We start from the raw sequence: 24,278 nt of genomic DNA, 5'->3' as shown, positions 1-24,278 counted from the left end.
CAAGGGTAAAGTCAATTTTGTGAGATGGGGGAATATTTTCTTTCAATTTTATATCAGTTTTATTTGTAAATCGTATGAAAATCTACTTTATTTTTGTAACAATAGAGAATCCATAGGACTTCGTTTTGAAGAGAGAGAGAGAGAGAGAGAGAGAGAGAGAGAGAGAGAGAGAGAGAGAGAGAGAGAGAGAGATTTACAAAATCTGGCTAATGAGAGAGATTTTACAAAACCTTTGTTAAGAGAGAGAGAGAGAGAGAGAGAGAGAGAGAGAGAGAGAGAGAGAGAGAGAGAGAGAGAGAGAGAGAGAGAGAGATTTTACAAAATCTGGCTAATGAGAGAGATTTTACAAAACCTTTGTTAATGAGAGAGAGAGAGAGAGAGAGAGAGAGAGAGAGAGAGAGAGAGAGAGAGAGAGAGAGAGAGAGAGAAAACGATCTTACTAACCCATTTTCTCACACTGCACAATATTCCTCGAGAGAAAAAGTGTTAGAGAGCTGCCTCCTACTTTTGCCGTAGCCGGACTGTTTAAAAGAGGCATTTTTCTTGTCTATCTTATGAGCCTTGAAAAGGACCAGCTGATGCCATCTAGTGACAACTGGAGGAACTATAAATAAACATTAACTGGTAACTGTAGAGTTAATGTCGAAGCTTCATTCTCTTATTCTTCAGCAGATATGTAATATATTTATGATTAATTTGCATATTATATATCATGAATTTATCTAAATTGATTATAATATGAATATTGTCGTCTGTATTGACGGAAATATGCTAAAAAATATAATTTTTAAAACACTTATTAGCATCTTAGTCTATACGGGCAGTTCAAGTAAAGTATTATAATATATATTTTGTATAAATTAAGTGAAAATTATAATTTTATAATATCTAACGACAATTATAAAATAATAATAATAATTATAAATTATCTATGATGTAAATGAGTGTTTTATGACTCAAAATAAGGAATATTTGTTATCTTTCAAGATTTTTGTCAAATACGTTTTGGTAGACATCTAAGGCAGACGAACATCTAGCGGGGTTACAGGTCTGAAATTAATACTCGATAACTAATGAGAAACTGGTTTAACTGCACCTATAACATAGACATACATAAAAATTGCGGGGCATTAACTAAATCATGTTTCTTTTACAGGCAGATATACGGCCGTCCATCACTCAAGGAGGGAATTTGAAGACAGAATTTTCCAACCGAGTACAAAGGGAATGACTGCCAGATGCACGAGAATTCAAACGGTTCTCTTTATATATATCTCGTTAATAAAACTTTCTTTATATTTTTGGTTATAGCGAGAGTTTTCTCTGAATAACATATACGGAAATATACAATATATATACGAATAAAGACGTATTTAAGCTCGAATGAAGAAAGGATATTCAAATTTCTAGACATTTCAAGTGGGCTGACACTTTGAAAATAGATGACTTGGCAACTTTTCGGTTCACACGAAAAAACTCAATGTCAATTTTAGAGTAGAATGCTTATAAAAATCACTGTTTTAATGTATGGAATTTATAAGAAATTTATGTAAATAATTATATGCCGGTGTGGCCAACTAAAAGTTGTCACGAATACATGATATTAAATCGGAAATTAAAACATTAACTTGTAGGTCGAAAGCGTGTTAATCAAAACGCTATTGTATAAGGAATAAATATTGTTATAAAATTTCCTTTTATAAATATAATGAATACAGAATTATATAAAAGCTAATTTATTTAAAGTTTTGAGCAATTTTTCTTTCAATTTGATGATAATTAAATAGTCTCTTTTAGATGTTCGATAACTAAGGTTTGGCAAACAGAAAAAGCGGGAATTATGAGCTTGGCACAATAAAAAAAAAATAAAGGTTTTACTCTTAAACTAAGTCAAACTGAATAAAAGTAAAAAAAATAAAGAATTTCGACCTTTAATTTATTCATCTGATTATAATGTACGGTATTTTTTTTTTTAAATATCTCCACCTCAAGGAGATTTTGTTCTTGTTGAAAGGTCCGTTCCTAAGGGGATCGAAACTCTAGTCAAAGGTAATTCGTTCTACCTCCTTTCTTGTCAGAAACCGCCGAAAGTATCTTTTTAAAGTTGGTAAATTATGAAATATCCGCGTTGTCGTACACATTTCACTGTGACGGGACTTTCATGGGTAAAGTCAATTTTGTGATATGACAGAATATTTTCTTTCAATTTTATTTGTAAATCGCATGATAATCTACTTTATTTTTGTAACAAAAGGGAATCCACAGGACTTCTTTTAATTGAACACTTACTTATCTCACATTAGCGCAAGAATTAAATGTAAAAGTTTATTTTACTAACACAGCACGAACATTGATGTGAAACTTAAATATGTAAGTGATTTCCAATAGCAGAGAGAGAGAGAGAGAGAGAGAGAGAGAGAGAGAGAGAGAGAGAGAGAGAGAGAGGAGATTTTTACAATAAAGTATACTTACCAAACCCTTGTTAATGAAAGAGAGAGTCCGAGAAAACGAAAATACGAACCCATTTTCTGACATTGCACAATATTCTCCAGAGAAAAAATTTTGAAATACTAACTTCTAGCATGGCCGTAGCCGAACTGTTTAAAAGAGGCACTTTCTGTCTATCTTATAAGCCTTGAAAAGGACCAGCTGATGCCATCTAGTGACAGCTGGAGGAACTATAAAAACATTAACTGGTAACTGTAGAGTTAATGTCGAAGCTCTATTTTCGTATTCTTCAGCAAGATATGTAATATATTTATGATTAATTTGCATATTATATATCATAAAGTTATCTTGATTTATTATATGCATATAGTTGTCTGTACTGACGGAAATATGCTAAAAAAAACATAAATTTAAAACCCTTATTGGCATCTCATCCTATACAGGCAGTTCAAGTAAAGCATTATCATATATATTTTGAAGAAACAAATTAAAAATAATAATTTTATGATATCTTGAGATAATTATCAAATAATTATAAGAAATATTAATTAACTATGTTGTAAATGAGGGTTTTCTGACTCAAAATAAGGAATAATTGATATCTTTCAAGATTTTTGTTAAATACGTTTTGGTAGACATCTAAGGCGGTCGAATATTTTAGATGGGTTACAGGCCTGAAGTTAATACTCGATTACGTGACATTTTAAAATAAAATAATTAAACTAAATGTAATAACTGAATGATTAAACAATTATGTTTTGCTTTTGATATAAGCTAGGCTTGCTTAACATGTATTTTTAAGCTTATGCTCATTTTTTCTCAGATATCCAAAGTTGGAACACTTAAAGGGTTATAACTTGCATGTTTAAATACTTAATACGATTACAAATTGATTAAATAATTCTTGGAAGCTATATATTTAGAGAGAGGGAGAATTTAACAACAATAAGCAAAATTGAGGGGAAAAAACATATTTTGTTAATTACTCAGACAATTTTCCATATTTTCATTTTCTTTGACAATAAGACCTTCAAAGAAAACTGTTTTCTTGACTTTTGAACGTAAACATAAGTATATCTCGTGCTACGTGTTCTAATTCATGTTCTATTTCATAAAATATATACGTCTTATGCTTTTCATTTTATAATTAGATATTGATATGAGTCTTGAAATTTAACTCATTATAATAAAAATTGACCTGAAAGATTTTCTTTTTGCTCACGGTTTTAAATATGGCCTGATTTTTTTTTTTACCTTTTGTATATGCCGAAGGATCTCTCGATTTTGGAAACAAATGTATGGCTTAACTCTGCATTCTGTGGATGGATAAGCCTATATTGTTATTAAAGTATCTTTTTGATACTGTAATCTGATTGTAATATGAGTCTATAGTTGCCCAAATACAGATAACTCAAATATCTTTTCGATTACTGTAATCTGATTTTATATTGTGAGTATATAATTGCCCAAAAATACTTAACTCAGTCTTTGACCTCATCTTTTGGAAAAAACTAAACAATAGGCCTATCGACTATAAGGACTCAACCTTCGTTATCTCCAGGATATTATAAGAATGCTAATCACTCTTACTGATCAATGATCATTAGTTTGCTGAGCAGCATGGATAATCCACTGTGGGAAATCTGTTAATCTCTTGGCTGGGCAATGAATAACCATTGCAATGATGTTGTGAGTTCATCAGTAATTCTCCTTAAAGGTATGCACACCGCTTACAGTGTGGCTTGCTTTACATCTGTTTAATTTTTGTGTCTAACTTCTTTGACTCTGAAGAAATCACTTATTTTAAAGTGAAATCCTCATGGAGAATTTTATGGTTCTAAGAATGCGATTCAGTGGTCCTTCCTGGTTTGTACTTTACTTTAAAAGTTGAAAGGCTGCAGTTTCAGAACCCATCTTTCAATACGCAAAGAAGGTTTTGATTTGGGAGAACAGATTACTTCAAGTGGTTTGTGATCACTTATAAATTCAAAATGAATACCTAAAACAGCGAGTGTCTCTTTTTCTGTCTGAGAATAACGACTTTCAACATTTGTCGATGACCTAGTAGCATACATTACTGGTTTGAAACATCCATCATTTTGCTTTTGTACTAAAATAGCTCCAAGTCAAACTGGACTAGCATCTACAATCACCTGGGTATGTGCTACAGGTTTAAAATATGCCATGCTTTCAGCAGACGCAAGCCTCTTTTTTAATGCCTGAAATGAATGTTCCTGTTTACTTCCCCACTGCCAAGTTACATTCTTTCTTGTTAACCTTCTTAAAGGCTCTTCTGCAGTTGACAAATTGTTGATAAACCTACCACAGTAATTTACAAGACCAAGGGAACTCCTAACCTCATTTACATTCTCTGGCCTTTTAGCCTCTTTTACAGCTTTAACTTTGTCATCAGTAGGTTCAATGCCATTCTTTGAAAGTTTTCCATAAAAATTAACTTTTCCAATCCAAAACTATATTTATCTGGGTTTAGAGTTAAATTTCGACTACACAATGTTGCCAAACCTTTTCCAATCTTCTGTCATGCTAGTTAACATCTTAACCAAACACAATTATGTCATCAGCTAATACTCTGACTCCTTCACAGCCCTGCAAAACTTGTTGCAAAATATGTTGATAAACTCCAGGAGCATAGTTAATTTCAAACAACAATCTTTTGTACCTGAACAACCCTTTATGAGCAACAAAAGTAGTCAAATATCTACTCTTTAGATCGATTTTCAATTAACAATTCGTCTATTGTTGGAATAGGGTACCTAGTTCTTAATATAGCCTCATTAGCTCTCCTCATACCAACATTGTCTCAATTCATCACTGTTACTTGGTTTGGGGACAAAAACAGGAACTGAAACCCATTCAGTAGGACTTTGAATTGGCTCAATAATATCTAAATCTAACAAATCATCAAGAGTTTTCTCAATCTTTTCCCTGATATTAGAAGGAATTCTCCTCAAAGGTTGTGTTACAGGTTTCACATTAGGGTTTACATGCAATTTCAATTGGAAATCAGTGAACTTACCAAGACCTGAAAAACAAGATTCATACTTCACCTTCAAATCTGAATATTGATCACATACAGTACTTGCTTTAATTTGGTTAACATCCTCACCAATTCTTAACATATTTAATGCTATGGCTGTATCTGTACCAATTAAGTTATTATCAATGACATCATTTTTCTCAACAACAATGAAACCTGTTTCAACACATGCTCTTCCAGATGTGGACTCAATCTTTGCCCTAAATCCTCCTATTACCTTAATGGGGTCTTCACACCATAATGATATAAATGCTTTTTCCAACCTGTCAAAATTACAGACTCACTTAACTTTTCAAAATCACTTGCAATAATGATGTTAAAGGACGCACCTGAATCAATCAGAAATTCAATAGATATATTATTGACATTAAATCTGAATACAGTAGATATTTTATTTACATTTTTACATGAAATAGATAATGGTCCTCATAACGATCATCATCTTGTCTCTCAGCCTGTAAATCTTTTACTAAATTAACATGCTGATTGTGCCTAGGTTGATCTCTTTGGCCACTGGTGTAATTCCTAGTACCGACATCTCTTCCTCCGGAAATTTTCATACCAGGTTGCGACACTGACACTTTCTGATCAGAGTCACAGGTAGTTTCCGGACATTTTCTGATCAGTCACAGGTAGTTTAAGAAACTATGTTGGACCTACAAACACAAGCCAAATGACCTATCTTACCACATTTCCGGCAGGTTTTATTTCTTGAAACACTGCAATCGCTCTGCCAATAAACCTTGTAGACCACAATGCCAGCAACTTTGATTCATGCTAGGCCAACCCAAACTATTTCTCAGCCATTTAGAATGCAAAAAATTTCTTGTATTTCCTCCCCTTTGCATGAATAGCTCCACTACCTTGGGGTTGGTAACTCTGAGATTATTATCTTGCCTAGATCTCACAGAATCTTCGTCAATTTGCCTTACCTGGCTCTCAGCCATTTCATGAGCCCTTGCCATTTCCATATCTAATGTGAAGTTTCTCTTTCTCTCTCTCTCAAAAATCTTAACTCTTAATTTCTTTGAAAAGCACTTTTCAATCATCTGATCTCTAAGGCTCAGAATCCACTTCAACTGTGGGATACTCACATGATTCAATCAAATTTCTTAACCAAGTCAGGTAAGAATCTATACTTTCGGACGGGCCTTGGCAAGCCTGCCTGGAAACATGTCTCTCATATGCCACATTGTTTTTAGGCATAAAATGGTTATCTAACGCTGTAACTGCAACATCAAAACTATCTCCAGCCACATTCAGGGTTCTAAAAATGCGTTGTACCCCCATACCTGCATGGTGGAGTACAATAACTTCTTTTGGTTTTGGCCATCTTCAGTGACTTCACTACCTTCTGCGAAGTAGGTAAAAGACTCCTTCCAATCTGTCCATTTCTGTGACACATTTAACGTCTCCTCTGTCTTCGGGGGAAAATGCTGCTAGGGGCGTTAACTGTAGGTAGCCATGGTTTCCCTTAGAGCTAATTCGTCTACCGTTAGGTTACTCACAGTATGCTGTCTGCTCTTGCCGGCGCCTACAATTCTTCAGTTTTCTTGCTTAACAGGTTCTTGTCACCTCAAAAAATATATCCTGGTCGCTATTATAGGACTTGTACCCTGACTCGGCAAGGTTATGGAGGATGGCTTAGATGAAACTAGTTAAATTCCTGTGGACATCTTCCGTTCCTCAAGTCCCCTGCTTCTATCTCTGCAGCTACAAGAACAATAACAACAAAAAGGCGGCAACACGCCGAATGTTCCCAAGAGTTCCGGATACAGCATACTATAGAAAACTGTTCCTTTTGAAACATTAAGGAGCACATACTACAATTACTTTCTCAAGCGTTTATTCGGAGGGTTAGACATTCTGGTGTATAATTCATTTGCATAATTCACCTCATTTTCGTCATTACTGAAGTTCATTGACAGAGAAAAGCAATGCTTCATGTGTAAAAAAAACATCCAATGGGATACATAAAGAAGAATAATATACAGATAAAAAAAAGAATGACTATAAAATAAAATGAAGGTAAGGATGCACGATGCTGTAAATGCGGTTAATCCTGTTACGGCCTCTTAAACTTACGAGCGTTAGCATTCATACCAGTGTAAGGAAGAGTGTTGTACAGCTCTGCCATAGAGGGAATAAAATACTGATTAGTCCCGAGACGGAACGTAAGTGACATAATGAACTTCGCCATTAAAATGTAACTTTTGAATGAGTGGTCAATGAATTATTTTAGATTTGTCTTTCCTGTTTTTAGGAACAAAAAGATCATAACTTCAAGGAACGTTGTCGAAAGATAGAAGACGAAAATCAATAACAGTACTGTGGTAATGGTGGTGGTGATCACGAAGAAGAGCAATAATGTTGTTGTTAATATCATAACAATTCTTGGTTATTTTCTGTTGGTAGAAGTGCAAAGGAACATCATTAAATGATATGGCAACATGTACATTATCAACTAAGATAAATGCATACCTTTTACAAATGAAAAATATTGCATTTTAAATGCAAAACAAGGGGAGCAGCATTCCTTTACCCTCTCCCGTCGACGTACACGCCTACACCTTTTTGATTTATGTTTACGCAACTACGCAACTTATTTACTATACATCTATGAATTTACGTAAGCACACTCGATCACAGGCAGGCTGAATTTCTGGATGGCTAACTCCACTTCTTGATAAAACGAAAACCAATTCGTTCTTCTAATACATCAGTTACGAGGATATTGCCATTAGTTTTAATGAGGAATTTTCTTCATTACATTAGTTAAAAGAACACAAAACCGTATATGAAAACACAACGGAACTACAAACACTTGCAGTAATTAAAGTACGGGTCGACACAAGCAATTACGAAGTGGTCTAAAAATTAAAGGTAAACATGGAATTCACCGGAAGGCTGACGTCTAGCAGATGGTTCATACTTTTTTTTTTTATCACCAAACTCAAGCTCAATTGCCGTAGTGTAACGACGGAAATCCAGAAAATATTATTGACAATCTCATCAGGAACCCATGAAATGAAAACGAATTGGTTTCCAGCTTATCAAGACGGGAAATTGAAGGGTAAAAGAACACAGACCATTTCTTTTGCATTTTTAATGCAACATTTCTCCCTTGTGGAGGGGATCAAGTTATAGGAGCGAGTAATAAAAGAGAACAGTTATTTTTAAGAAGGATTTCTCCCCTAGTTAGGAATCAGATATGGGAACGAGCATTAACAATATCTAGCAGAATGTAACGCTTTAAAGAACAGAAGAAAACTACGAAAGTCGACTTTCCATTCCTCAACCTTAACATCAAGATTCTCCGGAATTTTTGTATTTGTACTTGCCCAGGCCTAGGTTAGAGTTGATATATATAGTTTAGTTAAATGTCATGAATGTTCGGTAACCTGAATGTTAAACACAAAAAATTGACATATATTATCAATTTATATAATTTTTTCTAAATAATAATAATAATAAAATAATAATAATAATAATAATAATAATAATAATAATAATAATAATAATAATAATAATAATAATAATATAATAATAATAATAAATGTCTAACATTTTGCAACAAAACCGCTCAAAACAGACGTAACTTATAAATATATGAGTTTGCCATAAAATATCGCGAGATTTTAATTTTCTATAAATAAATTTTATCCAAAGAAAACTTTTAGTATATACTACGTTATTTTTTTCATATGTAATCTCGCTTTCTTTTTCTATCAAATGAATACCATGCACAGTTGCACTTTTATATTTCAACTTCCTACGAATTACCACAAGTTCATAGAAAGAACCTTATTGAATTTAAAATTAAAAGGCATAAAAATGAATCTATGTAAATGAATTCCTTATTAATATAAAACAGGTTACGCAATTTCGACAACGACAGTTTCACGATAGTAACACCAGAAAAATCCTCCTAAAAAATTATTAATCTAACCTATCATCCCTCAGAAAAGCTAGCCTACTTATTATACTTATTATTTTACATTTTAACTTTTATTGTGAAGGTGGACGGGGAAGGCAACTAGATTCATTTATCCCAACCATGCCTTCTTAAAAATGTCCAAAACACAAAAGTACCTTTATGCAGCCCAGAACCCCACGTCCTTCGAGGACGAGAGAAGAGCACAAGTTATATAAAAACAATTGAACACTGAAACAAATAAAAAGTTCCATAAACTAAGAGCATGATGAGAAACTATCATAAAAAAGACGATTGTTTATCTCGGGTAAACACCGAAATGCTTGTAGTATTCCTCGTTAGGGATGTTTGTGGTCAGGATGGCATTGAGGCGAGACTGGTTCAGTTTCTGATCCTGGGCGAGATGAGAGTTGGTGGCTAGTTGCTTGTTCTCTTCGTCTCTGTAATAATAATAATAATAATAAATAATAATAATAATAATTATTATTATTATTGACTAGTTCTTCAAATAATATCAAACCTCTTACCGAGACTATTCATAAAAAATAACATAAGAGTAGCCTAAAGATGAATCACATAAATCAACTAATCAGATTAAAACCTTGTATCACGAAAGACATCAAGACTTATCAAGGAAACTGTATTAACTCACAAAGCGAAAGTTAGTCAAAGTAAAGCTACGATTATCTGTTTAATGAGACGGAAAGGCGATTAAGAAAAGGCAGGTGTTAACTGGAGGTAACTGTGCTCACCTGCGGTGAATCTCCTCTCTGTGAGCAAAGAGCAATCCTGCCCTGTCGCATCTCAGGGCTTGATCACTCCAGTCTCTCTCCCGCCTCCTCTCGTCTTCCCCTCGTCTCTGTTGATGGATAATAATAATAATAATAATAATAATAATAATAATAATAATAATAATAATAATAATAATAATAATAATAATAATAATAATAATAATAATAATGCAAAGTTGAAAACTTGCACTCTTATATTCTCAGGAGGTCGTCTCAAGTGACAAGAATGAAAGCATTATTTTCGATTTTTTTTTGCTTCTGTTGAGTTTTTGCTTTCATGTTCTGCTTTTATATATACAGTATATATATATATATATATATATATATATATATATATATATATATATATATATATATATATATATATATATATATATATATATCTATATATATATATATATATATATATATATATATATTACACCTAAAGAAGTGAGTTCATGAAGTTCTTTAGGTAAACAGAAAACCAAATTCAACATTAACTAGTCATGAAACAAAAGTAGTTTAAATAAGGATATGAAAAACTACCAGTGACGGAATATACCAAGTTAAATAACAAAAAACGTAAATATATAACTATCAGTCATAGAATCTAGTTGAAACTTCTTATCAAGAAGAAGAAGAAGAAGAAGAAGAAGAAGAAGAAGAAGAAGAAGAAGAAGAAGAAGAAGAAGAAGAAATGCAAACTGGCGAACCAGTAGGAAGAAACTGACACTTTACCTTTTTTTCTTCGATTTGTTTCGCTTGGATGCTTTGAATCTCCTTCTTCTGCTGTGGAGACATTCCTTTCCACCTGTGAAAAGAAGAAGAGGAATGAATAAACGGTGGTTAATGATGTGTGTGGATAAATACAAGCTGATGGCAGTATTAAAATAGGCAATATAATGGCAAATGTTACTGGCGTGCAGGATACATACAAACTGTTTATGAAACATCTAAGAAAGAGATGAACATGGAGAGTATGTTATATATATATATATATATATATATATATATATATATATATATATATATATATATATATATATATATGTATGTATGTATAACTGAATCACGAAAATATGGAACGTGATGAATATATAAATAAAGATAAAATCCACGAAGGAAACGGAAACACTGGAGTGCTGCGAGGCCTTTCGACACTGGTCCTTTCTGACTCACATCAGGATCGAACCCAGGTCTTTCAATTGAAAGACGAGACTGCTGTCCACCAGAACACACAAGTCATAAAAGAAATTGGAACCTGTGTACCACTGTACTTAAAGCTTTACCTGCATACCAGCGAGTTTTCCCCAACTTCCCAACTCAGCAGTGACCCAGTTGACAGCATTTAATTCGAATTAAACTTTCTGAGTGAATAAGATAGAAATATCAACACACAACTACATAATTGTGTGTTGAGATATATATATATATATATATATATATATATATATATATATATATATATATATATATATATATATATATATATATATATATATATATAGGGTCCTCCGAATTGCCATTGCAAGGATAACCAAGGCTGCCGAAGTTGCAAAGGAAACTCGGGAGTGATTGCAGCAGCTGTTTCCTGGTGAAGTTTGTCGTGTTCTGGCAATTGTTCAATATCCACTTTCGATTACATTTGAACTTCAATTTTCAATTTTACTTTATGTTTTTGCAATAGATTTTACATTTCTGTACTTAGTTTTATATTATTGTACTTAGTTTTCTATTTCTGTACTTAGTTTTGTATTATTGTACTTAGTTTTATACTTCTGTATTTAGTTTTATATTTCTGTATTTAGTTTCTTCTCCCTGCTAAGCAGATACCTTAAGTAGACACCATATACATACACCTGCTCTCTTTGCATGTGTGCCTGCATGTATGTGTGTGTGTTCTCGTTTGAGTGTGTGCGCATGCTTGTATGTATGTGCGTGCGTGTGTATGAACGTGCATTTATATTTAGGAAATAGTCGTTATCAGACAGAAAAAAGTATTTTTCCAGTATTGTGAAATATACATGAACAAAACAATTCCAGGTATTAAAAAAACAACAGTGAATCCTTTTTCTTGAAGGAAGACAACGTTTTTCCCATTCCAACACCAGAGGACAAAACAAGGAAGAAAAACTGAGACGCACCAACGCCATAACAATTTCGATCTCCCCTTATTCTTTCCAGTCATGGAAGAAGAAGAAGAAGAAGAAGAAGAAGAAGAAGAAGAAGAAGAAGAAGAAGAAGAAGAAGAAGAAGAGGAAGAAGCCGAAGTCAGCTGACAACAGTTTACGAGGACGTAAAATCCTCTATGGAAAATATTGAAGATTGTAAGAGCTTACCAACCAAGGGGCAAGTCGACTTCGGCAGAGTGGAAGGCGGGAATTATATAGACACGTTCGGGACACGAACGTCTCGGGAATTCTAATGCGAAGTTAAGATGGTGACCAGACGTGGCAGTAAAAGGGAAGGACTTGAACAGAGCTAGGTTATTTCAGCTGAAATGTTAAGGGCGAAAGCTGAAAATAAATCAGGAATCCCAAGAAGCTGCTGAGGAAATATTATCTAAGAGGATTTCTGGAGAAGCTATGGGGAGGAACATACATACATACATACATACACCTTGTGCATAAAATGTCCAAAGCATTAGCTTGAGAACATTTGAAATGTGTTTAGCAGTATCAGATTTTGTTATGGACTTACAATCAGCATGATTTTACGGTGCACAAGAAATAACAACACTTGTTATCAGATACAGATAATCACAAATTAAATTTGGACCGAACAAAGTTGTAAGATATACGAAAAATTCAATCATTGCTTTTCTCGTCTTAGTGTTTTATGCATTGTATCAGTGCAAGCTACTGAAATCTTATTAAAACTAAATAAATGAAATAAAAATTTATCATCAATTGTAACAGGATCACGTAACCAATTCCATGACAACTGAGTGATTGGAAGATCAATTATCTGGTGTCTCAGCGATGAAATTCATCGACAGTAAATAACGAGTAACCTTTTGATAACAGACTGAAGACTGAAAAAAGGCACACGGCTATGATTGGTTCCCCACGATTATTTAAGCAATCAAATGAAATGATACCCTGTACCGTCAAACATATGAACCTGATTGACTAATTGGGCTAAACTTCTACACATTAATGGCCCTAGTTAGATGGGCTGACTACTAGAATCCAGAACTAGGACCCAGAACAAAATTTAGACAATGCCTCAGGTTGGAATCAAGAATCAAACTCGTTTTCAGAAAGAAGAAGAGTTCAAGAATACCAAGGATTCCCGCTTACCTGTCCACAATGACTCGATGGGGGCCAAGCGCGCTTCTTGCCATATCAGGGTCCTCGTTTAAAAAGGTGCCCAAAACGGCGTTCCTGACTTCTTGCGCCTCCGCTTTTCGCTCGGCCGTTCGCTTCTCCTGCTGGGCGTTGGATTTCTCGCGGCTCTGGAGGTCAGAGGAAGAGTGGTTGATTACTGGTGTCGTTGTATCTAAGTTTTAGTCGTACGTATATACGCACGCACACACATACATACATATATATATATATATATATATATATATATATATATATATATATATATATATATATATATATATATATATATATATATATATCAGCATGAAACTCTTTTCTAAACAACGGATGGATTGCAAAAACAAAAAAGAAAAATACAATTAACGCCAAATTTACACTTACACTGCTGAGTCGTGTATGTGTGCCGGTGTGAGTGTGTATGGTATCTACATAGAGAGAGAGAGAGAGAGAGAGAGAGAGAGAGAGAGAGAGAGAGAGAGAGAGATTGCTCAGACTTACATGAAAGTAAACACTCCATTATCGGAGGGAAAATTCATGCATCCAGAATCTTATCATAGTTCCCAGAGAGAAATTTCCGTTGCTCCTTGAAATCTCTCAGCGATGGAGTGGATGAAGAAATGTTATTATCGCATTATCTGAGTTATTCCACTTCAAAGATGGTGCCAGGGATAGGCAAAGTGGTCTGATAAGTGAGTTTGCTTTCTGAGATTTGGGGGAGAATCGCTGGAGAATGAAAGGATTGCACATATTATAATATTCTATATATATATATATATATATATATATATATATATATATATATATATATATATATATATATGCATACATACATGTATGTATATTCATATGGCTTCAGCGTTTTATAAATTTATATTATTATTATTATTATTATTATTATTATTATTATTATTATTATTTACCAGGAGCCTGTTGTATTGCAACTGCGCAATCTCCAATGCCTTTCTGCATTCTTCATCCGCTAAGGCAAGTTGTCTCGTCTTCTCCGCATGCTCCATTTCTTGCAATCCCTGCAGTCTGAAATTGAAAAGAAAATTAACAGTGTTGCAAAAATGATATACTTTTAGTTTTCTGAGAAGAAAATATTGTGCTGGTTTTGTCTGCCCGTCCGCACATTTTCTGTCCGCCCTCAAATCTTAAAAACTACTGAGGCTAGAGGGCTGCAAATTGGTATGTTGATCATCCACCCTCCAGTCATTAAGCATACCAAATTACAGCCCTCTAGCCTCAGTAGTTTTTGTTTTACTTAAGGTTAAAGTTACCCATAATCGTGCGTCAGGCAACGATATAGGCCAGGCCACCACCAGGCGGTGATTAAAGTTTCAAGGGCCGCGGCTTATACTGCATTATAGCGAGACCACAGATAGATAGATCTATTTTCGGTGGCCTTGATTATACGATGTACAGAAAACTCGATTGCGCCGAAGACACTTCGGCGAATTTTTTACTTTTTTTTAATTATCTTTCTTATTTATGAACTGAATCAAATGTATTATTCTCCGACTCGAAACACGAGCGTCGTTTGATGACAATATTAAAAGATGAAGTCTTCCGTACGTGTCACCTTTATATAACATTCATCTCTGTTTGCCATCAAGTACTAAAGGCGATTTTATCTCTTCCTTACTTTCATAATTTTTTGCTTTCACTATTTTTACTTTCACATTTTTACATTCACATTTTTGTACTTTAACTTTTTATTTTAAATTTTTTGCTTTCACATTTGTGTACTGTAATTTTCTTTAACTTTCACTTTTTTACTTTCACAGTTTTGTACTCTAACTTTTTTTTTATTTTCTCATTTTTACTTTCACGTTTTTTCTTTCATATTTTTGTACTGAATTCCTCATAGCAGAAATTTTTTTTATTTAAAAAAGTTTTTTTTTTGAGAAATAAAATTTCGAGCGAACTAAATTCGGCAGTAGTCTGCATTCTGTTTCGACGAGAGGGATTTTCTATACAAAAATAGAAGAAAAGAATATTGCAGTAAGTGGACATACTTACTCTGTGACGCATTTTTGCTGAAATCTGAATTACTGACGCACAGAGAGAGAGAGAGAGAGAGAGAGAGAGAGAGAGAGAGAGAGAGAGAGAGAGAGAGAGAGAGGGGAGGGGTGCGGTTTCAGCAAGATAACACTGATGTTATGTATTTAAAAATCATGAATATTTTTCCATTGCAAAGATGGAGAGAGAGAGAGAGAGAGAGAGAGAGAGAGAGAGAGAGAGAGAGAGAGAGAGAGAGAGAGAGAGAGAGAGAGAGAGAGAACGTTTTTCAGCAAGTTAACACTGATGTCATGTATTTAAAAATTATTATGAATATGTTTTGTTATGAAGAGAGAGAGAGAGAGAGAGAGAGAGAGAGAGAGAGAGAGAGAGAGAGAGAGAGAGAGAGTTTCAATATGTCTGTAGTGATGAAATATGTTAAATAAATATATCTAGTTTTATTAAGAATAAACAGAGAGAGAGAGAGAGAGAGAGAGAGAGAGAGAGAGAGAGAGAGAGAGAGAGAGCTGCCTAACTGTCGCTCCTATCTCTGTATTAATAAAAAAAAAAGATACAGTCGGTAGGCGTTACACAAACCTGTCTATCGAAATAGACAGTCAGTACACCGGAACGTCTGCGTCACCCCTGACATCACAGATCTGTCGTGTCCAAAAAAAAAAAAAAGAAAAAATGAAAACTTAATCTAAAAAGGTATTGAAACGCGAAGCTATTTCACACTCGAGAAAAGAAATGAGTTTTTTTAATTTTTTTTTTTTTATTTTTTACTTCCTGGAAAATCTTCAAAATCTTCAAGTTTTGAAGTCTCAGGTTTACATTACCTGTCTTTTTCCTTTTGCCTAAGGTGTTGCTGCTGTTGTTCGTCCATCTGTTGCAACAACCAGGACTTCGTCTGTTGTTGTTGCTGTTTGACGCGGTTCCTCAGGCCCAAATCTTCGCCATCGAACCTTCAAGAGATAAATGAAATTAATCTACGCGTTGCAGTACCAGTTCACTTGGAATTTCACAAAAAATATACGTAGGTATTTTAATCAGTTACTTATTTACTATATTCCTTTTTCGTGGTTTAGGCGAAGTGTTTTCTTATCTGGGTGACTGTAGATATTCCATCTTGATTTAGAGCAGCAAGTGAAGTTATTAAATTTTGTGATTGATTTATAATTTCCAAGAGAGAAGGATTTTGTTTTTGAGAACTCAATAAAATAAAAAAGAGAATAAAAAGAAAATAAAAGTGACAAAACCTATGGAAGATACTCAGACGTTCAGGAAGAATTGCTTCAGCAAAGATAAGTAAGTCAGGGAAAACCACTGAAAAAAATGGCAATTCAGTAGATATGAAAAAAAAGGTACTTTTGGAAACTGTAAAACTTCAGTCAAACTATAAAACACCAGATTCAAACTATAAAACACCAAGGGGATCCCAGTCAGTCGAATGTAAACTCACTTCAGCAAGCAGAGTGACGAAACGAAACGCGAATAAAAACTCACTTCAGCAAATAGAGGGACGAAATGACGTGATCATGGCTGTTCAAGTCGTACTCTCTCCTCTTCTCGAATTTCTGGTCGTCCTTCCAGAACCTCGTTAACTGCTGCTGCCTGTTTTGGCGGTCCTGCAATTACAGTAGATAGATAGATAGATAGATAGATAGATAGATAGATAGATAGATAGATAGATAGTTTATTTATTCCTCTACATAGAAAAATTATACAAAAGAGGCCAACAGAGGCACCAGACCTACTATGGCTAAGTGGCCATCTGAGACAGTAAGTGATCTACGCGCCTACGATATTCTCGTTTTCTATGACGCATTTTATCGATATCAGTCGTGTAATAGATCTCAGGGCCCAAGGCGATGTTGTGGTAAATAATAATGTTTAGAAAGGTATCGAATTTCTCTCTCTCTCTCTCTCTTTTTGTCTCTCTCAATTGCCACTTGACTTTTTATCATATTTTATTTGTGACGCCTAAAAGATCTTGATGTTACAAAACGACTGAGCTCTTTTTTTTTTAGTTATGGAATGGGGACGACTTTAAGTAGCATAAATAATGAGGGTCATTTTTTAGTGAAAGAGGACCTTAAACGAATCAGGATTATGAAGAAAAGCAACTTGATAGATAAATAAATATATATATTACAGACGCCAATTATTGTAAAATCAGTCAAAGAAGATATCAGATATTATGCAGTGGTTACTTGAGCTTAAAAGGAATGCATATATTAATTGTAACGACCTGAGTGGGCCGTTATGCAGGTTCTTTAATATACTCAGGACGGGGCTGTCATGACTGACGGCAGATGCAACAAACAAAGGAGGGGAAACAACAAAAACAATATAATGAGCTCAAAATTAATTTATTTACAATATTTATAAGTGAGTCAGGTCTGGTAAAAAGATAAAAACCATAAATACAAAAATAAGCCAAAAGGCAGCACTAAACAAAATCAAGTTAAACAAAAAAGTAGCTTAAAAAAAAAAAAAAGGCAAAAATAAACAACAGCAGGCAGAAAAAAAAACAAACATACGTCCTTCATCGGGTCACCAAGACAGCCCTCAGCTGCACAACAGGGACAAGACCCCACAAACCAGAATACCCCGATGGAGACGTCAGGACAGCCTCACGCTGTCATCAAAGATGAGCAGCTCGTGGTCACACTCATGGTCACACTCCACCTCTACGAGCTCCACTTCGTAGGCGTGCTCCAATTTGTTGCTCAAAAACTCGACCAACGTCGACTAAAAACTGCCTGCTGCTGCTGCCACTGCCGCTACTCGCTGCCCTACCAGACCCGACTGACGAGAGAAAAACGGCAGCTCACCAACGAGAACATCAAAACAAAAAACTTGAAGGTAAGGAGGCAGCAATCCACAAAGGGAACGAGCGGGAACCAGCAGTTCCCGCAAAACCATCACTTAACGTGACACCTCCCCACCTAAAAGAAAAAAAAAATTATTATTTTTTTACACTCATGATCCTCCAATGTTACAACCCTCAGCCAAAACAGAGCCATCCTGTCACGGTCATTGTAACGACCTGAGTGGGCCGTTATGCAGGTTCTTTAATATACTCAGGAATGACTGACGGCAGATGCAACAAACAAAGGAGGGGAAAACAACAAAAACAATATAATGAGCTCAAAATTAATTTATTTACAATATTTATAAGTGAGTCAGGTCTGGTAAAAAGATAAAAAAACCATAAATACAAAAATAAGCCAAAAGGCAGCACTAAACAAAATCAAGTTAAACAAAAAAGTAGCTTAAAACAAAAAAAAAAAGGCAAAAATAAACAACAGCAGGCAGAAGAAAAAAAAAAAACAAACATACGTCCTTCATCGGGTCACCAAGACAGCCCTCAGCTGCACAACAGGGACAAGACCCCACAAACCAGAATACCCCGATGGAGACGTTCACGCTGTCATCAAAGATGAGCAGCTCGTGGTCACACGACTACCATGGTCACACTCCACCTCACGACGTGCTCCACTTCGTAGGCGTTCCAATTTGTTGCTCAAAAACTCGACCAACGTCGACCTAAAAACTGCCTGCTGCTGCTGCCATGTACACTCTCGCTGCCCTACCAGACCCGACTGACGAGAGAAAAACGGCAGCTCACCAACGAGAACATCAAAACAAAAAAACTTGAAGGTAAGAGGCAGCAATCCACAAAAGGGAACGAGCGGGAACCAGCAGTTCCTGCAAAACCATCACTTAACGTGACATTAATTATAAAAAAAACTAACACCAAGTAATGCTGCTTTCCAGAAGCCATTGTTATACAAGCTTCCTTTATGTGATACTTCAGTGTAATATAAGGTGCTCTTCCTTTTCAACAACTTATTCTAAGAAATGTAAGACACTAAGCAATATATCTTACTAGCTGACCAACCCGGCGCTGCCCGGGAAAACTTGCACTGTCGATACGAAAGTGTACGAACCTACATTCACGACACTCCACGTTTTACACCAATCCAAAATGTTATCCCATGGCTGGGTCTTTGCCGGGACCCGCAGTAAACAAGATACCCCGAGGGACGGGGGTATGGGTTTGAAACCTACGCGAAAACCTTCCTTGGGTCAAATGAGAGCCGCATGCAAAATTTTGTCTAGATCGGTCAAGCGGTTCAGGTGGTTTCTATAGAGCACAGGTTTATGTACATTCAAGTTTAGAAGTTTAGATACATTAATACACATATATACACATTATATGTATATATATATATATATATATATATATATATATATATATATATATATATATATATATATATATATATATACACATACACACTCAAGTAGACTAAGCCTATATTCGAGATATTTCAAACACCCTTATTGGTTTGTACATTAAAATAATGTACGTACAAAGGATTCACGAAAGCGTAATCGTACAGTGTGATTCGACTCCAAGTTGTTTGTGGAAGACAAGAAACATCAACGATTTCTAAATACATTTTGTCTAGATATTAAGATAAAATGAATTCCTTAATTTGTCCTATATTAAGTAAAGTACAGGTTGCGAAGTAATATTATACATGCCTTTTGTAAATACTTATAAAAAGCTGCATGTTTAAAAATGATAAAAAAACATATTAATTTTTCCAGATTAACTCACACAGTCTACCGATAGACAGTGAGCAGTATAGTATACTCACCGCAGTTGCAAAATAACTTGGATGCAGCGTCTAATATCCTGTGTTGCTAGGAAAATATATATTTAATGAAATCACAAATAAATTTTCGCAATAATGTACTTAAAAATAATAACATAGAAACGAAAGAGGGTACTTTACTTCTTAAATTATATAAAAAAATCCATAACGAAATCACATCGGCCTAAAACCGCTTTTTTTCTTCGCGCCTTAAACACATGAAGACGGTATTTAAACTCCCACCAGTCAAGAGCCCCGTTACAGTGAACCCCGGGCGCGATTTAAATATCCTGACGGGGTTCCGAAGGTCCAGGTGTTCGCTGTCTCACGCAAATGAATCGGGGGGGGGGGGTGGGGGTGGGGGGTGTGTGATTTAATCCATTCGTTCGCCGGGAAGAATTTAAAGGTATTCAAACTGAGCTGAGATATTTGATTCAACGGAGTTTAAATGGCTCTCCCCTTTTTAAAGCTAGAAGCGGTGTTGCCATTTGGTGTAAAGTGATGAAATTTTACTAAAATGTAATTTTAAGTACTGCTTTTAATATTTTAATGAGATTTTATAGCTTAAAATAGTTTTTAAGCTTAAGTTGGAGTTAATATTGTTTAAAATATCTGATGAAATGGTAACATATATGAGGTATTTCATGTTTAATGTATCTCCTGGCGTGAATTAGTTAGATCATAATATCAAAAATGTAAGGGGATCGGGGAGGGGAGGGGAGGGGAAGAGGAAGGGGAAGGGAGGGCAGAAGGAAGAGGGAAGGGTATGGAAGACACCAGGAGCCTTCGGTGTGTGGATGTATAAAAGTGACTTACCACACCCATGTACACCTGTAAACTCGAATTATACAGTTAATGCGATTAATACACAAACAAACACACCCTTACACACACACACACACACACACACAGACAGAGAGAGAGAGAGAGAGAGAGAGAGAGAGAGAGAGAGAGAGAGAGAGAGAGAGAGAGAGAGAGAGAGAGAGAACCAAACAGGCCATTTTCTAATACTTTGCTTTCCTGATGCTCCAGAAGAAGGGCTGCTTTGTCCTGCGTCGTCGCGAGGCGCCCATAGTCCTCCTCCCGTCGTCTCTCCTGGTCCTCCTGCCGCAGGCGCTCATTCACTTGATGGGAAAGGGCCCCCACGTCAACCTGAAGGGTTGGAAAGCATGACATAAGACTCAGGGGTCCCTGACGTTGGCTAAGAATAGGGTAAACTATCTGGAATAATTTTGTGTTGTTTCTCATTGTTTTGATTCGTGAGTTTTTTTTATGTAAAATTTGGTGTGATGTTTTCTTATTTTCTTTCTTTTTTTGTTTGTTTTATCTTTATTTCTTTAAATCTTCAGCTGAAAATCTTTATGGAACAGTCAACAATCTGTAATAAGCCCAAGAGGGTTGAGAGAGAGAGAGAGAGAGAGAGAGAGAGAGAGAGAGAGAGAGACGTCTTCAGCAGAGAGCAGAGATCAATTTTCTTCTTCTCGCTCAAATATTTGGAGAGCAGAAGATTCGTAATAAAACAGAACGCCTTCTGGTACGTGCTTGGTATGGACTGTGCCAAGTGCATAATGAGGTATGACGTCATACGTCAAGATCTGTGAGTTTATGTAAATCAAAGTTTAGCAAGACTGCATTAGTTATGTTATCATTGTGATAAAATTGACCTCTTTCTGGTATGTACTTGGTAGGGTTATTTTACAGTTACTTGCTTATTCATTTTTTTGTGATGGAATGGTCTTTAATTATTTTATATCATATGCTTTATTAATTTTCTACATAATTCATAGCCAACTACAGTTGAATGATATACTTTTCTCCACATTTTCGTCTTTCGTTTTAGAATGTAGGCTGCAGTGAGGTATGAATTATACATAGATTTGCCTAAAAGCTGGTCATTATTTTACTATTCACTGAAGCATAACAAACATAATATATATATACACATATATATATATAATATATATATATATATATATATATATATATATATATATATATATATATATATATATATATATATATATATATATATATATATATATATATATATATATATATCTGTGTGTGTGTGTGTGTAAAAATAATGATCTTCATTTATTAATTTCCACTTGGTTTTAGTTTTCTGAAAAGAAAACTATTGTGCCGGCTTTGTCTTTTCCGTCACTTTTTTCTGTTTTCTGTCCGCCCTCAGATCTTAAAAGCTACTGAGGCTAGAGGGCTGCAAATTGGTACGTTGATCATCCACCCTCAAATCATCAAACATACCAAATTGCAGCCCTCTAGCCTCAGTAGCTATTCTTTTATCTAAGGTTAAAGTTAGCCATAATCGTGCTTCTGGCAACGATATAGGACAGGCCACCACCGGCCCGTGGTTAAAGTTTCAAGGGCCGCGGCTCATACAGCATTATACCGAGACCACCGAAAGATAGATCTATTTTCGGTGGCCTTGATTATACGCTGTAGCGGCTGTACAGAAAACTCGATTGCGCCGAAGAAACTTCGGCGCATTTTTTACTTTTTTTTTTTTATTTCAGAAAGACCGAAAGAAGGAAAAAATGAGAACAATGGAATTATCTAGGCATTGGAATCGTAAGCTTTCTAGATTCTACTACTTGCTGGAAAAATAATAAGCGTAATGTGTAATTCTGTGCGATTATCTCAATAAGCCACGAGTTTTCCATAAACAATTATGATCTAATTGATATAATCCATGTTTTATCCGGTTCTCAGTTTAATTCTATTTCAATAAGAAAGAAATAAAGTAAAACATTTTCATTTAAATTCAGAAGGAGAAAAAAATATCAATTTCATATTGATTCAGAAAGAAAGAAATAAGACAAAACATTAATCTGACATCATTTCAGAAAGAAAAAACGTAAAAAGAAATATTAATTTCATATTATTCCAGAAAGAGAGAAATAAAATCTAACAAACCAACCGCAATGGAGGTCGTCCTGGGCTGGTGGATGCGGACAGCTCTCTCCTGAAGGAGACGCCTTCTGCGCGAGATCCGAGCCGCCTCTCGTTCGTCCAGCACCCAGGAAGGGAGCGCCGGCCCCGCCGGGTTGGTGGTGACGTTCGACGGCCCCGTATTGATGGTGGAGGCGTTGTTGGTGAAGTGTGTGATGGGGATGATTTGTTGGAGATTGCTCCCCTTCTGAGATGACTTATTGTCCGCTGGGGACGATGATAACTGCGTAGGAGACATCTGCAAAGGGGGAAGAGCGAGTGAGAACTCGGTTGAGAGAGAGAGAGAGAGAGAGAGAGAGAGAGAGAGAGAGAGAGAGAGAGAGAGAGGAAAACGTTACACAGTATATTGGAGAAACCATTTGTGCAAAAGAGAGAGAGAGAGAAGAGAGAGAGAGAGAGAGAGAGAGAGAGAGAGAGAGAAGAGAGAGAGAGAGAGAGAGAGAGAGAGGAAACCTTACACAGTAGTAGGAGAAAATCATTTTGTAAAAAGTAACTACTGAGAGAGAGAGAGAGAGAGAGAGAGAGAGAGAGAGAGAGAGAGAGAGAGAGAGAGAGAGAGAGAGAGAATGAATAAAATCAAAGTCAAAATCCTTTATTCCATTAAAAATGTTATTACATACAAGAGAAAGAGAGAGAGAGAGAGAGAGAGAGAGAGAGAGAGAGAGAGAGAGAGAGAGAGAGAGAGAGGAAAACCTTACACAGTATATTGGAGAAAACCATTTGTGCAAAGAGAGAGAGAGAGAGAGAGAGAGAGAGAGGAAAACCTTACACAGTATATAAGAGAAAATCACTTGTGCAAAAGTAAGTACTGAGAGAGAGAGAGAGAGAGAGAGAGAGAGAGAGGAAAACCTTACACAGTACGTAGGAGAAAATCACTTGTGCAAAAGTAACTACTGAGAGAGAGAGAGAGAGAGAGAGAGAGAGAGAGAGAGAGAGAGAGAGAGAGAGAGAGAGAATGAATAAAATCAAAGTCAAAATCCTTTATTCCATTAAAAATGTTATTACATACAAGAGAAAGAGAGAGAGAGAGAGAGAGAGAGAGAGAGAGAGAGAGAGAGAGAGAGAGAGAGAGAGAGAGAGAGAGGAAAATTACAC

The 24,278-nt window shown here is 35.4% G+C and overlaps 1 protein-coding gene across 1 annotated transcript; it reads right to left on the bottom strand.

Moving 5' to 3' along the window:
• Positions 1 to 9,093: 9,093 nt before the first annotated feature.
• LOC136854343 (RIB43A-like with coiled-coils protein 2) lies at positions 9,094 to 23,421 on the bottom strand. Its single transcript, XM_067130641.1, has 9 exons — positions 23,152 to 23,421; positions 21,225 to 21,365; positions 17,050 to 17,171; positions 16,383 to 16,508; positions 14,463 to 14,577; positions 13,516 to 13,670; positions 10,952 to 11,024; positions 10,193 to 10,299; positions 9,094 to 9,880 (listed from the first exon to the last, which is right to left on the bottom strand). The coding sequence occupies exons 1-9, from the start codon at positions 23,419 to 23,421 to the stop codon at positions 9,739 to 9,741; spliced, it is 1,251 nt and encodes a 416-aa protein (XP_066986742.1). The 3' UTR covers positions 9,094 to 9,738.
• Between the last annotated feature and the right edge of the window lie 857 nt (positions 23,422 to 24,278).

Source organism: Macrobrachium rosenbergii, chromosome 29 (assembly GCF_040412425.1).
Source record: "Macrobrachium rosenbergii isolate ZJJX-2024 chromosome 29, ASM4041242v1, whole genome shotgun sequence".
Taxonomy (NCBI): Eukaryota; Metazoa; Arthropoda; class Malacostraca; order Decapoda; family Palaemonidae; genus Macrobrachium; species Macrobrachium rosenbergii.
This window is presented reverse-complemented; position numbering and strand designations above follow the sequence as displayed.

Coding starts and splice junctions, on each gene's coding strand:
- LOC136854343 (XM_067130641.1), bottom strand. CDS start 23,421: ATGTCTCCTACGCAGTTATCATCGTCCCCAGCGGACAATAAGTCATCT. Junction 14,578..16,382: donor AGGCAAAAGGAAAAAGACAG/GTAATGTAAACC, acceptor TTTCAATTTCAG/ACTGCAGGGATTGCAAGAAA. Junction 13,671..14,462: donor TGCAATACAACAGGCTCCTG/GTAAATAATAAT, acceptor TCTGACCTCCAG/AGCCGCGAGAAATCCAACGC.